General features: G+C 41.4%; 1 protein-coding gene across 1 annotated transcript in view; it reads left to right on the top strand.

The window, feature by feature from the left end:
- LOC308308778 (contactin-1-like) overlaps positions 1 to 10,262 on the top strand; it is a gene marked incomplete at its 5' end in the record, with an annotated part of 29,337 nt that extends 19,075 nt beyond the window's left edge. The window contains 10 exons of the mRNA XM_080754231.1: positions 905 to 1,028; positions 1,468 to 1,635; positions 1,787 to 1,936; positions 2,088 to 2,158; positions 3,503 to 3,755; positions 4,228 to 4,349; positions 6,371 to 6,560; positions 7,443 to 7,564; positions 8,784 to 8,940; positions 10,154 to 10,262. Coding sequence (XP_080610357.1) covers positions 905 to 1,028; positions 1,468 to 1,635; positions 1,787 to 1,936; positions 2,088 to 2,158; positions 3,503 to 3,755; positions 4,228 to 4,349; positions 6,371 to 6,560; positions 7,443 to 7,564; positions 8,784 to 8,940; positions 10,154 to 10,236 — 1,440 coding nt within the window. The 3' untranslated portion in view covers positions 10,237 to 10,262. The remainder of the gene's footprint in view (positions 1 to 904; positions 1,029 to 1,467; positions 1,636 to 1,786; positions 1,937 to 2,087; positions 2,159 to 3,502; positions 3,756 to 4,227; positions 4,350 to 6,370; positions 6,561 to 7,442; positions 7,565 to 8,783; positions 8,941 to 10,153) is intronic.
- Between the last annotated feature and the right edge of the window lie 3,934 nt (positions 10,263 to 14,196).

Raw genomic sequence — 14,196 nt, 5'->3', positions numbered from 1 at the left:
TAATATGACAAGGTTGCCAAATCCATCAAAAACACGTGGGGGTCGTCCTAGTAGATTTCCACAAAGGCAGTTAGACTGTTGTTTTGGGACCACAGTTGATAAGGCAGAGAGTCCTCGTTTCCACCAGACGGTGGCATGGCCTTGTGGGTGCTTTGCACAGAATTCCACAGAGCCAAGGTTGTAATCCCGACATGGTGTAAGCATGGCAACAGTGAAACAGAGACACAAGTTCCATACAGTATTTATTGATAAAACAAATACTCAGGGGCGTCACAAGGGGGGTAAAAGTGGGACTGAGTTACTAGCGCCCAAGGTGGAGGGGCCTTAATTATTTTATACTTTAGCTATTGAAAAATAGCAGATATACAAGCTCACAGCGCGGCACTGAGTGCCGTGCTGCGAGCTTGTAGATCTGCTATTTTTGAAAAGTCGTGAAAATGTATGCAAATCTTTGAATATAGCCTATGTATTTTTTAAGCGAACATTTGTAACTAAAATCCTGCTTCTTGGGGGTTCCTGGAACTAAATATTTTGAGATGGGGGTCCTTGGCCAAATACATATCATTTTGGAGGTCCTTCACAGGAAAAAGTTTGAGCACCACTGACATTGCAACATAGGTTTTTCAGAAGGATTTGAAATATTCAAAGACTTGCACAAATGTTCACGATTTTTCAGAAATAACAGATCTACAAGCTCGCAGCCGCGCTTTGAGCTTGTATATCTGCTATTTTTCCAATAGTTAAAGCACAAACTAATGCGTAATAATGTGTTCCCAGTCTAAATGGGTTAAACCTCCTCCCCAATGAAGAACATTCATGCGGGGCCCGCAGTGAATCCTTGTACCCAGGGCCCAGAATTTGGTGAGACAACAAAGTTTCCCTTCACTTTCTTTCTCTCTCTCAGGATGGAGAGGGCAGTGGTGACCTGAAGATCAACAACGTCCAGGTGTGGCATGAGGGTCGCTACACCTGCACTGCCCAGACAGTGGTGGACAACGCCACCGCCGACACTGACCTCAAGGTCGTAGGTCAGTGCCAGAATGAAAGCTTTCCTCAAGGGGGGTCACAGAAAGAAATGGACAGCAAAGTTATCAGTTATTCAGTAAATTGAAATGCTGGGGTAGCCATCATGATAAACGATTGATGTTATAGCAGTTCAGTAAGACAATCTTCGAGATGCAAACTATTTATTGCACTTTATATTGCATAGGCTATATATTTGTATTTTGTATGCATGACTCTGCTCCTGTGAAGTATTACTTTCACCATAGTGAAAACTGCATTCATGGTCTGGAGAGGGCACTTTTTACAGACAGATAAAAGGGCAGGGGCTCAAGCCCCCTTTGATGTCTATGTGTGCACATGCCTGCTCCCATGATCATTTCTGGTTATACTCAACTCTTTTCCATATTTCAATCCATGCACAGTATCTTTCACACCCCACTCACGCGTGGCTTTCACTCCCAGGTGTTCCCGGGCCTCCCGGCGTCCTTCGGATCGAGGACATCGGGGACAAGTGGGTGAAGCTGTTGTGGAGTGCAGGAGCGGACCACAACAGCCCCATCCTCTACTACACCATCCAGACCAGGTTCTTCTGGGCCCTGAACGAGGACGACTGGAGGGACTCTGCCACCTGTGAGTTGGCGTCAACACCACAATAGCTCATTGCTTTTTGTATGAAAATATCCATTTGTTTTTTTAATTTGAATAAAACACGCTTCTTGATTATTCTATGAATCAAAAATGTTGATAAGAAAATAACGGACAGCTTTCCTGTGTCCTCCAGCCCCCGCCTTTCTGGACGGCACGGCGGAGCAGGCGGATGTGGTGGAGCTGTACCCGTGGATGGAGTACAACTTCAGGGTCATCGCCCACAACCAGTACGGCCCCGGAGAGGCCAGCATCCCTTCCCTCAAGATCAAAACCTGGGATGCCGGTAGGAATGCAGGGAGAGAGATAGAGACTGTGTGTTTTGCGTGTGCGTGTGTGCGTGCGCGTGCTTTAGAAAGTAGAGGTGCCCTGTAGTGTATAAGCAATTGAGTTTAGAAAATATGAATTATGTAACTAACATAAAGTGTATTTGACAGCTCCAACGGTGGCTCCTACTAACGTAGCAGGATATGGAGGTAGAGATGGTGAGATCGTCATTACTTGGACAGTAAGTGCTTCAATGTTCAATGCGCATAATGTTGATATTTATACAAACCATGTTATATCCTTCTTTATCTTGTGAGCTGATTAGTTCAAGGTCATTTCATTGGGAGATGAGGAGATGGTGTTGTCGGACCAGTGATTAACCACTTAAGCCATACTTCGTTTTACAGCTAATAGCAAATATTGCCAATCTATTAGCTCACAACGCAATGTGACGTGTTGTGAGTTTTAGGTGGACTATTGAGCTATTTTTGAAATGTTTATAAATGATGGAAATCTATAGATGTTTTAATTTAGGAACAGTTGTACCAATAACATTTCAAGAAAACCTTTGTAGATTTTCTAGTTGCATAGAAAGGAAGTGAGGATCAAACCCACAAAATGCTTAACGTTATACTGTTCAGCAAGCTTAAACAGGACTGTTGTAGCTGAATGGTTAGAGGGAGACACCTGGGGAACAGAAGCTCACAGGTTCAATTCTAGGCCCTGGCTAAATGACCAGGAATGAAAAATATAGCCTAGTTAGAGTGCCGTAATAGTTTCTGTTGTGTAGATGAAGCAGAGAAATTGGCAAACCTTTGTCTTGATAACAGAAAGTTTGAAATCTGCCATTATAAGCAACATAATAAAGACATGCATTTCAATATCCACAATCCCTCAGAACTCTGCTCAGCCGTTTCCAATGGTCATTTGTTAATGGCATGGTCTTCATTCTCTCAAGTTGCAAGCATGCAAATATAGAAGGCACATTGAAGTAAAGGTGTACAAACTCATAAAACATGATCGTTGTTGTACTCTCATCCCGCGTGTCCTCCTCCCAACCGCTTGTGGAGGAATTCAGATCAATCAATAATCAATGAGAAAATGAGGAGACAAGACAATATATTAGGTGGTGGTGGTTAGAATTTATGTAACATGATATCATGGACAGAAGTACAGTTAAACAGTCTGGTCAGTGATAAAGTAGTTCTGCCAAGAGGCACTACTCAGGGATCACAGTTATACTGTACTCAAAGTACAAGCTGAACCATAACAAGATAAACTTTACCAAAACAATAGCTTCTCAGGCCTAGTGAGACATCTAGGGCTCTATTATGATCCAGGTCTTATGCCTTATGCCTTAACTTCTTTGCCTTTGCACGTTGTGAGCTTGCAGATCAGCTATTTGAAATGTAAAAAAAAAATATGTCTATATAGTAAAAAAAAAAGGCAAAGAAGTTAAGGCATAGACTCTTACAAGCTATCCCGTATCATGATGTATCAAGAACTAGATATTAATATAATCAATGAATACATGATGTCACACTTAATCAATCATGATAGTAATATAATCTTCTACACCCTATAGCCAATGCAGCCATGGGACTTCTCCGGCAAGAAGTTCGGCTACATCGTGGCCTTCAAGCCCCACGACGCCTACGACTGGTGGTACAAGACCATCTCGGACCCCGAGTCCCGGCGCTTCGTGGTCAGCGATAAGGAGTTCCGCATCACAGAGCAGGACTTCCAGGTGCGCGAGTTCCAGGTGAAGGTCAAGGGATTCAACATAAAGGGAGACGGCCCGTACAGCCTCACCAAGGTCATCTACTACCCACGAGAAGGTGAGGACACATTGGCTGTGTCCGAAATCCACCCTATTCCCTGTTTTAGTGTACTTGGGGGGTTCTGCCATTTTGAAGGAGCGTCTGAATGTATTGTGAGCATTATTGTAGCCTAATATAGTGGACTGAAATATATCCCACAATGCATCCGGATTTGTAAGGTACAGTCGATGGTCACTACTGCCACACAATGCACTGCGCTGTGGCCGCTGTCTCGTGCTTTGAGCACGCGCCTGCAGTGTGCTTACTTAACTGTACAGTGTATACTTAACTGTACAGTGTATACTTAACTGTACCGTCAAGTCAGTAGTACAGTGTCCACAAAGCATGGTGTGATAAAACATTGTGTTAAACATTGCGTTTGTTCAGTGTCAAAGTGTTCTATTCTAGCTACGTATTAAGATTTAATTTCTCTCTCTCTCTCTCTCTCTCTCTCTCTCTCTCTCTCTCTCTCTCTCCCTTCCCCCTCTAGTGCCTACTGAGTCTCCTACGGATGTCTATGCCAGGCCAGTGTCCTCCCATGAAGCTCTGGTGTGGTGGTTGCCAGTGGTAGACACTGGTACAGGCCTACAACAATACATTGAAGGCTATCAGGTATGGACTCTGTCTAATAACTCTCGCCTGACTCATGCTATTTTTTTTCTTTTGCTCAGTCAGTCCAGTTCCATATGTCCAAAAATGAAGGTTCTTTCACATTTTCTGGAGATTAGAAAAACTATACATTTTTGTAAATTTTTGTAAAAAAAGTATAACAAATCTGAAAATCCATGATTCCATTTTCAAAATCCCTAGGGGAATTTTTGACTGCTGCTGAAAGTTTGGGTCCCATTCACTTACTATACACTATACTAAAAAAGGAAAAAAATAACCTGCATGAAAAACATTCCTTGGGCTAAAAACGGCCCCCACAAAACTGTGAAAAGTGATGACTCATCAGTCAGTTTTGTGGGCTGTTTATAGGGATTTTGCAAATGGAATCATGGATTTTCTGATTTGTTATACTCTGAAGTTTACAAAAATGTATAGTTTTCCTAATCTCCAGAAAATTTGAACGAAATTACATGTCAGTATTTTTGATTCAGTACTCATCCCTGAAAATATATTACACATTCTCAGCAACAACCGTTTGATCCAATTAAGTGTCACTGGACCAACATCTGACATGATCTCTTTTCAAAGCAGGTCAAATACTGGGTTAACCCATTGAGACCTGGAATAATTTTATACTTTTGCTATTGAAAAATAGCAGATCTAGGCCAAATACCTATCATTTTGTGGGGTTTGTTTCATGAAAACGTTTGAGAAGCACTGATGATAGAAATGCGAGTAAAAAAAAAAAAAAAGATTTAGAAGACATTATGGAATTGTTTTTGAGTAGCTAAAGCAGGGGGGTCTTCGACAGGGGGTCCGGGACCCCTAGGGGGTCCTCCAAATCTTTAAGTGATAGAAAGAGGTTTGGTGTAGAGGGGGGAAAAGAGCAGACTAAGTACACAGTGAAAGGTCAAGTTTATTAAGCATTGACGGTTAGTGTTGCCCGATCCCGATCACGTGATCGGATCGGCCGCCGATATGGCCGTTTTTATAAGATCGGAGATCGGGAAAAAAATATCGAAAAAAAAAATTTTTTTTTTTTTTTTTTTTTTTTCAAAAAATTTTTTTTCTGGGAGTACTGAAAGTTACAGGTAAGGCGAATGCGATATGAAATGTAAGCTTACCATACTCACAGTAATCCTTAATCATTTTCAATCATATTCAAGGGCTTTTGGATGAGACAGACAGAGCACTGCAGAGGGAAGGTGATTGTGTCAGACTCTGTGTCCAGCTGGCAGCTGATGCCAATAAGTAGTAATTGGCCCCTAATGGATGGAAGGCAATTATGTCTCTCTGCACTGTCAACTATAGCTGCTACAGATGCATATACTTTTCAAGCAGACTGGTTAATTGGTTCTTAACTTATTTTGTTTCAACTTTAAAAATGGCCAATGTTTTACCAGTTTTTATATAGTTTGTTGATTATTTTGATGCTGTAATGGTCTATTTTATTTTATTTTTTGAGATATTAAACAGGTTTTAAAAGTCCTTAAATCGTGACTTCACTGCCAAATTTCAAAGGCCACACCAAAGGTCCGCTGCACAATGATTGAGAAACACTGCACTAGTAGGCCTATATCACTATACACTACTCATAAGCTTTGTTTTTAATTTGTTGATTCAGTGCTGCACTAACAGCACTAAGTGATAGAATGAATAGATTTTTTTTTCTTAATGCCTTGCCAAAAGATCGGATCGGGAAAGATCGGGATCGAATCGGAAGCAATAATATTTGATCGGTATCGGATCGGGAGCAAAAAAACCCTGATCGGGGCATCCCTATTGACGGTTCAAGTGGTTAAATGTCTGAAAACACAAATTGACATGAATCCAAAATACACTGATGATCGTGCTGTCAAACAATTAAACTATATGGAATCTATATGAACAGGTTGTGGGGGTCCCTGCTTCAACTCTCTCTCAGCTAACGGGTCCTTGGCCTGAAAACGTTGAAGACCCCTGAGCTAAAGCATAAAATAAGGGTTAAAGCGGTTAAAATCTAATGTGACCCAAATGCGTTCCAGGTCAAATACTGGGTCAAGTATGATGACACGGAGCCCGGCGCCAACCGCATCTTCGTCCCGGCCACGGCCAACCAGACCAGACTGGAGTTCATGCGTTCGGACGCCCACTACCTTATCGAGGTGCGAGCCTACAACGGAGCGGGCTTCGGACCCCCCAGTGAACACTGTGAGATGTTCACCAGGAGACCACGTAAGACCACTCAAATCACCACTGATTTAACGGGAAAACGTTGTTACATGCGAATAGCAGGGGGGCGGCAGTGGCTCAGGGGGTAGAGAAACCGTCTTATGCTGCGTTCAAACCTGGATGTTTCGAGCGGCGCGATTACATACAAAGTGAATGCAAAGACGAGACCACGTGTGACCGGGCGCTGCGTGAACGGGCATGGCGCGAACGATCCGAACTGGGCGGCGCAAGCGGTTGCCTCGATCTTCGCCCTGCTAGGAAAAATCCAAGTGAAGCGACTTTCGCTTCACCCCCACTCCACCCATCGCGTCCTGACAGCCAAACAACGTTGATGTTGGCCGGAGACACGGAAATGTTCTTGGTTTTTGGTTTTGGGACTCCCTTTTTTCTGGGTGTTTCGCCTTGATTCCAACGGGACATGATTTTTTTTACCAACGCAGACCTGCGCGACCAAAGTGAGGCGATAGAAGCGACTAGAATAGAAGAAATGGCTTCAGGTTTCAACGCAGCTTTAGAACACGGAGGGTTCCCGAAGGGTTCCCAGTTCGATCCCGGGCTCCCCCAGAGTTGTCGAGGGGTTGAGCAAGACTCTGAACCCCTATTTGCTCCTGATGAGCAGGTTGGTGGCCTTGCATGGTTTCCTCTGCCATCGGTGTATGAATGTGTGAATGAGTGAATGTAATGCACAATCTATGTAAAGCTCCTTGGATAAAGGCGCTATATAAATGCATCTTTCACCATTTACGAATACAAATGAGAGCATCCCCAAAAGCTTTTCATGGGGAAAAAAGCTTGCCAGGAACAACTGTGAATGGATCTGTGATCATAATCCACTATGTCTGTTGGAGCCGTGATCCATCCAAGTTGTTGTTGTTTTTGTTGCAGCACCACCCGAAGCTCCCAGGGTGTGGAGGTGGATCAGCTGGACAGGAATGTGGTTGTACGTGTGGTGGGACCACCTGCACTACGACTGGTTTGGTAACATCTCCTTCCCACTGTACTACAAGGTAAGCATGCAGAGCTTAGCTTTATAGACAATTTAATTGTATTTTTAGCATTGAACAAATAAATAAAACAAATAAAAAGGTCGTAGAGGATGTCCATGGCAGTTCCGAGACAGAAACAATACCTGATCACTCAATGAAATGATGTGCTGTGCACATCGAAAAGCAAGTGATTGTAGAAATACCTGTGATATGTCTTCTTTTATATTCCTGAGCCGATTATATGACAAAGGTCTCAGTCATTCATGAATAGTTTTTGTTCATGAGCTGATCTAGCCGGTCCTCATAGAATCTAATGTTATTCACCGAACTTTCGTGTGAATTTGCCACAGAGTGCGACGAATCTGCCGACCGGAATCAAGTAGTAGTCATGAGTGTCCATGATTCATGATCTAATGCCTGTTCAGCAGTTCACTGCAGCTACAGGCAGCTCAGAGAGTGTCTCATATATTAGTGAACAGCACCACCCAGTGGCCAAAAATTGTAGGACATAGTGCTCGTAGATAATCTTGGGGGTCATGGCCTGAAATGGTTGAGAACCACCGCTCTAGCCTTCTTTTATCACAACAGTTCACAAATCTTGCTGATGTGTTCGCACATTGTTGTATTTCTCCCAGTAGGTATGGGAGTTTAATGTCGCTGGTCATGTTTTCAAACTCACTTTGGGTGTGCGTCATTTTGTGTCTTCCCTTGGGAGCGGGGTCTGTCTGTGGCGGCCTTTCTCCATTGCAAGGCTGTGTTCGCTGAGTCTGTACCTAGTCAAGGCTTTCCTAAGTTTTGGAATCTCATTGAAGTGATAAAATCGTATCAAATGTGGTATCAAATGGGGCTCTGTGAGCCTACTGCTTATCAAACCTGTGGATCCTTGACCAGGTTGAGTACTGCTGTATCACAAAGTATGAAATAAGGTCCATTAGGGGTGTATTGTAACTGAATCGAAACATCGATTTTAATTTGCGATGATCTACTATATCGATATGCAAAAGCATATATCGTACTGTTTTGGCTTTGTATTGTTCTATCGATAAATGTGTGTAATCTCTGTGTTCATGTCAAGGTGCGGGTTTGTCCATATCACAGGGTTTAATTATTTATATCCATAATAATAGATTTTTTTCCTTTAAAAACATGCACTTGACACGTTTCACACAGATTTAATTTCTTTGCCAAATAGTTACTATATCGATTTTAAATCATTGAATGTATTTCCCCTGTGTTCCAGGTGATGTTTAGGAAGACGGGATACTACTATGGCAAGGTCTACATCACGGGCTGGCACTTCATGGACTTCCCCATGCCTCAGCTGGGGGACTGGGAGATGATGGTGCGCGGCCGCTATGAGGGGGGAGACGGCCCCGTCAGGACCATTAAGCTTTTAGGTGAGAAAGTTTGATACAATAATAATTGATTTAAAGAAATATTGCGTAGCGTAGAGCAAGAGTCTTCAACAGGGGCTCCGGGGACCCCTAGGGGGTCCTCAGAGTTACTACAGGGGGTCCTCCAAATCTTTGTGTGATAGAAGCCTTTTTTTCTCCTTTTTTATATTAACCACTTGAACCCTAGCGTTCATATTCTGAGAACTTTAGCCGAAAATAGCAGAAGCTCACAACGCCTCGCAGCGTATTTTCGGCAAAGAGGTTTGGTGTAGAGGAAAAAGAGCAGACTAAGTACAGAGTGAAAGGTCAAGTTTATTAAGTATTGACGGTTCAAGTGGTTAAATATCTGAAAACACAAATTGACATGAATCCAAAATACACTGATGATTGTGCAGTCAAATGACGAAACTATACAGTATCTATGGGTTGTGGGGGGTCCCTGCTTCATCTCCCCCTGACTAAAGGGTCTTTGGCCTGAAAACGTTGAAGACCCCTGGCGTAGAGTATAAACGGTATAATCGGCTATTTCGGAGCTTGGCCGAATCCGCCATTGCTTCGCCGGGTCAAACAACACAGCTTTCACGATTCGAATTGCATTAAGAACATAAACATTGTTAAATTTTGTTTTTTCTTCTTCTTCGTCATAGCGCAACAAACATAATAATGAATTGTAGTGCAGCTAATTGCAACAACCACTTATCTTACGTTCAATTGACGTGTATCCCCTTCCCCTATTCACTCTATTTTGTAACGAAAACCTTCAAATGTGGAATGTCTTTGAGTACATAATTTAATTACAATTTACAATTTAGGCATTTAGCAGACGCTTTTAATCCAAAGCGATATGCAATAAGCAGGTAATACATCAATATAATAAGCAAAATATTATGTCAGTACATCAACAACAATACAACAAATGCATTGGAATATCAATCTAGAAAAACAATAACATAGGTAGACCACGCACCTAAGCAGTAAAAATTATATCTAGCTTTCATGTATGGTCATTGAGGGAAGGGGAGTGTTACCGTAGTGCTATGGGTTTAGGTGGAGTCTGAAGAGGTGAGTCTTCAGTCCACGGCAGAAACTAGGGAGTGAGTCTGTAGTTCTAAGTGCGACAGGGAGTTAATTCCACAGGGAGTAATAGAGGCAGCGTAACGTGATTGGGCTGTTTGAACAATGACTGATTTCTCTGTGTGTTCCTCTTCCTCCTCAGGTAAAGCATCCATGACCACCCCTTCTCTTGGTATGGCTTCTCTGCTGCTGTTGGCCCTGTGCATTGTGGGATTGGAAATATAGGCCTTTTCCTCTGCATTTAATTTAACAACACTTAAAGAGACTCTGGGGTTGTTTTGGGGTGAGGTGGCGGGAGCACTTGAATCCCAGCATCCCTGTTCTGCCCTGATGGTGTCCCTGTCTGTTTCATCTTCAAACCAATCGCTGTGTCTGCTCCACGTGTCTCCTGGAGAGAGGATCTGAGGAGGAGTGACAGAGGTGACAAAGATTGTAACATCATGCTTCTTTAGCTCTGATCTTTCCTTAGTTCGGACGCAGCCATTACAATTCCCTATAGGCCTACACACAGTTTTATAAAAACAGCCAGCAACACAAATGTAAGCACACTATTGACTGAGATTAAAAGTTTATAATGTTATTATTTTTTTCTTTGTTTAGCAAAATTGGGTGTGTTCTTTGCAGTTGCACCAGTGACTCCCAGAATGCTTTGCAGAATAAAAAAAGAAAAGAAAACTAAACTTAATATACAAATTCTCTGCATAATGTGGTACTGTACACTAGGGCATTAACGAAAAAGTTGACAAGTCGACTCAGTCGACTTCATTACACAAGTTGACTCCCACCAAGAGAAAGTCGAAAGTCGAAGTTGAAAAAAAAAAAAAACTTTCTATTGTGAAAATAGCAGATCTACATGCTCAGTTTTGAGCATGTAGATCGGCTATTTTCACAATTTCTGTCTCTATATATTTGACAATTTGGACAATGTTTAATTTGCCATTTTAGAGGTATTAAAAAGTCCTTAAATTGCCATTTTAGAAATGTGAAGATAGCCTCTATACACTTAAACTTTATGTTGGTTTGTTTACAGTTGAGTGACAAAACAATGTTTCACATTAAGTTAATCATCTGGGCGGGGTTGCACCAGCTGTTACTAAGTTATAACGTAGCCTAGTTGTAACGTAAATTGCTTCTAAGTCAAGACTTACGCATTACTAAAATGTCAGGTGTTGCACCACACAAATTTGTTCTTACGTATCTCTAAGTAACAACTAAATATTTACACCACCCCTTGGGCAGCACTAAGTCTTTACTAAGTAACCTATCTCTATGGGAGTAGAGCAACTTCACTACTAACGTGGCAGACAGCATTATATCGGCTATTTAATTAATTCAACAATGAAACGACCCATCTGTTTAAAACATACATTAAGCCCTATATACATTTCGACCATTTGAAAATAGCCGATCTACAAGCTCACGATGTGTCTGCTATTAATAGAGTATTTCTATATTGCAGGATTGATACTTTTTTAATTAATTTGAGTGCTTTTCAACCACTGCATATACAGCACAACAGCGAATTGAACAGTGCGCTCTCTTCCCCTGTGTCTCCAAATATGCGTTGCCCTACTTCACAACGGGGGAAAATGTATGAGGCCAATATTATTTGTGATACAATCCGTTTGCAGGGCAGTGCGCAGGGATGCGCTCGCCCTGTGCACGCATATCAGTGACTTGTGTACATGCCAGTGGAGAGACGGAGCTCTGTCTGTTGACAAAAGACGATACAAGCTTACTTTCTTACTAGAAACAGCTCGTTTTCATTGGATTCGGGAGCTATGACGTCATTTTATGCGACTATACATTACTTTAGGAACAGTCTACGCATTACTAGTTACGTTATGCCTTAAGCAATCGTGGTGCAACACCTGTTAGTAACTCACTTAGTTACAAACTAACTAGTAGTTACTAAGCCTCTAGTAAGGACTTTACTCCCTAACTTAGGGCAGAACTTACGTTCTGGTGGTGCAACTGGCCCCTGGGGACCCCTCAAAATAATTGGAGGGTCGTGTGTGATGTGATGACGTCATCAAACGATAAAGTTGACTTCAACTCAACTTTTTACTGAGTCGAGTCGACTTGCAAAAATCACAAGTCGTTAATGCCCTACTGTACACGATATAGAGTATATAATATAGTTGAACAGTTGGATTTTGTTTGTACACACAAATCCCTGAACAATGGTAAAGCTGTATTGGTATTAGAGGTACAAATATCTGTTTGCTGGGCAACAGGCTTCTTTTCATTGCTGACTACATTAGAATCACTAGGAATCACTGGTGCAACTGCTAATAGGAACATTGTCAGAATTGTGTAAAGAATAAATAAACATAAGAGACTAATAATAATCAAATAAATTAACGGTGTGGCTTCCATAATGGATCTCGGATTTGTGATTAGTCTATGACAATATAATATGTTGTGTGAAAAACACGCACACGCAAACCCTCTTCTAGACTGCTTGGCCCATACAGTGCCATGCGGTAAATATGCCTATTTTCATCTTGTTTTCATTGATACTGTCTTTGTACATTGTTGACATAAGAACTAAATTAGTTGTACGATTTGTGCTGCTGGCTGTTACATATACATGACAACACCACACCACATCAGATTACACAACAGTATTTATTATTATCATTATTATTTTTTATTATTATTATTCTCAGGGATGAAGAGGATAGAATTAGACTATTTTGATTGGTGGTGGTGAGTCTCTGTGATCATAACTAAATTTGAAATTATCGGCCATCAAAAATGGACGATATACTCCATTTACACTGACTTCAAAATGGAGTTTGTCAAACTGCACAGTACAAAATGGAGCACCTATTGCGGGCAAACTTTGTTTTCTAATATTATGAACACTAGTAAACTCTGGAAAGTAGTAAACACTGTATACTAATAGTAGCCACTGTATTAGGTTTGTGACAAGCAAGGAGTGAAAAGTAACGTCTCCATGGAGCACCGATCTATTTATTTGACTGTGTTGTCTTTACTCAACAACCCTACAGCAGATTAGAACACTTTTCAACTTGTTTACTTTAGTTTATTGCACATAATACATAAAATACATAATAAGCAGAGAAAATGTACAGTAGGCCTACATAGTGAAGGGATTGGGAAGGGAAAATAAAGTAATGGCGATTATACAGTATAACTACGCCACTTTATTACTCCACTTGGAACATGAATGATTTCAGATTGTTGTCAGTCTTGATGCAATATGTATGAAGATTTTGTATGTATGAAGATTTTGTTGAGATATAGCCTACAGTAACGCTACCAACCAGTGTCAGTTTTGTCTTTTTGTTTTCCACTTCTTTCTAAATCTTGTTGTGCAAATCCATCCCAAATCAGCTCCTATACTGTACATTTTGGGTTTTAATGCCTTGACACCCGCCACTCTCAGTTTAAAATCTTCTCACCCTCTGCTGCTTTAACCTGACTCCACTGCTGCCACCATCTGGTGGAGTCAGGTTACTGCTGCTTCCCATTATTGCAGATTATCATTGCAAGCAGGTATCAGTGCCATGCTGGCTTGTACAGCGGTGGATATTTTTGTCAAACCTTTTGCCATGGACATACAAAATGAGTAGACAAACACATAAAGAGCTAGCCCAAAATCACTCTGAGAGTGGACTTTCCTCAAGAATAATTTTAACCCATTTAGGCCGATTTGAAAAAAGCCTTAAAGACCTAAGTCCGATTTGAAAATGACCCACTGTTCTTTTCGGGAAAACGTATTACTCAGCCTCTGTAGCAGCTAGAAACAAAATCCCAAAACTATTTTATAGCTTACACCTTTGACTTTCATAGAACAATTTCAGAAAAACTTAAATATTTTTTCAAAGATTACTGTACTACATACTGTACATGTACTGTTGTAGGCTAATACACAAAAATGTGTTCTCGGCCATTCCTAATGCCAATTCTGAACTGTGACATCATCTGAATATTTAGTCCAATCAGCACTTTGTTGGTTGTGACACAGGCAGTCATAAGGCAACAAACATAACTACGCCAATCTGTCATGATTAACTGAAGCGTATTATGTAATCAGCTCAATCCCCCTCAATCCTAACATGCTATTAATTTGCTTTGCATTCGGTATTGTCACAGTCAATTCCTACCCCTACAGGACTGAAATTGTTTGCTCATTTGATTTTAACATGGCATGGA

Source organism: Nannobrachium achirus, assembly GCF_963921795.1.
Source record: "Nannobrachium achirus genome assembly, chromosome: 23".
In the NCBI taxonomy this organism is placed as follows: Eukaryota; Metazoa; Chordata; class Actinopteri; order Myctophiformes; family Myctophidae; genus Nannobrachium; species Nannobrachium achirus.
This window is presented reverse-complemented; position numbering and strand designations above follow the sequence as displayed.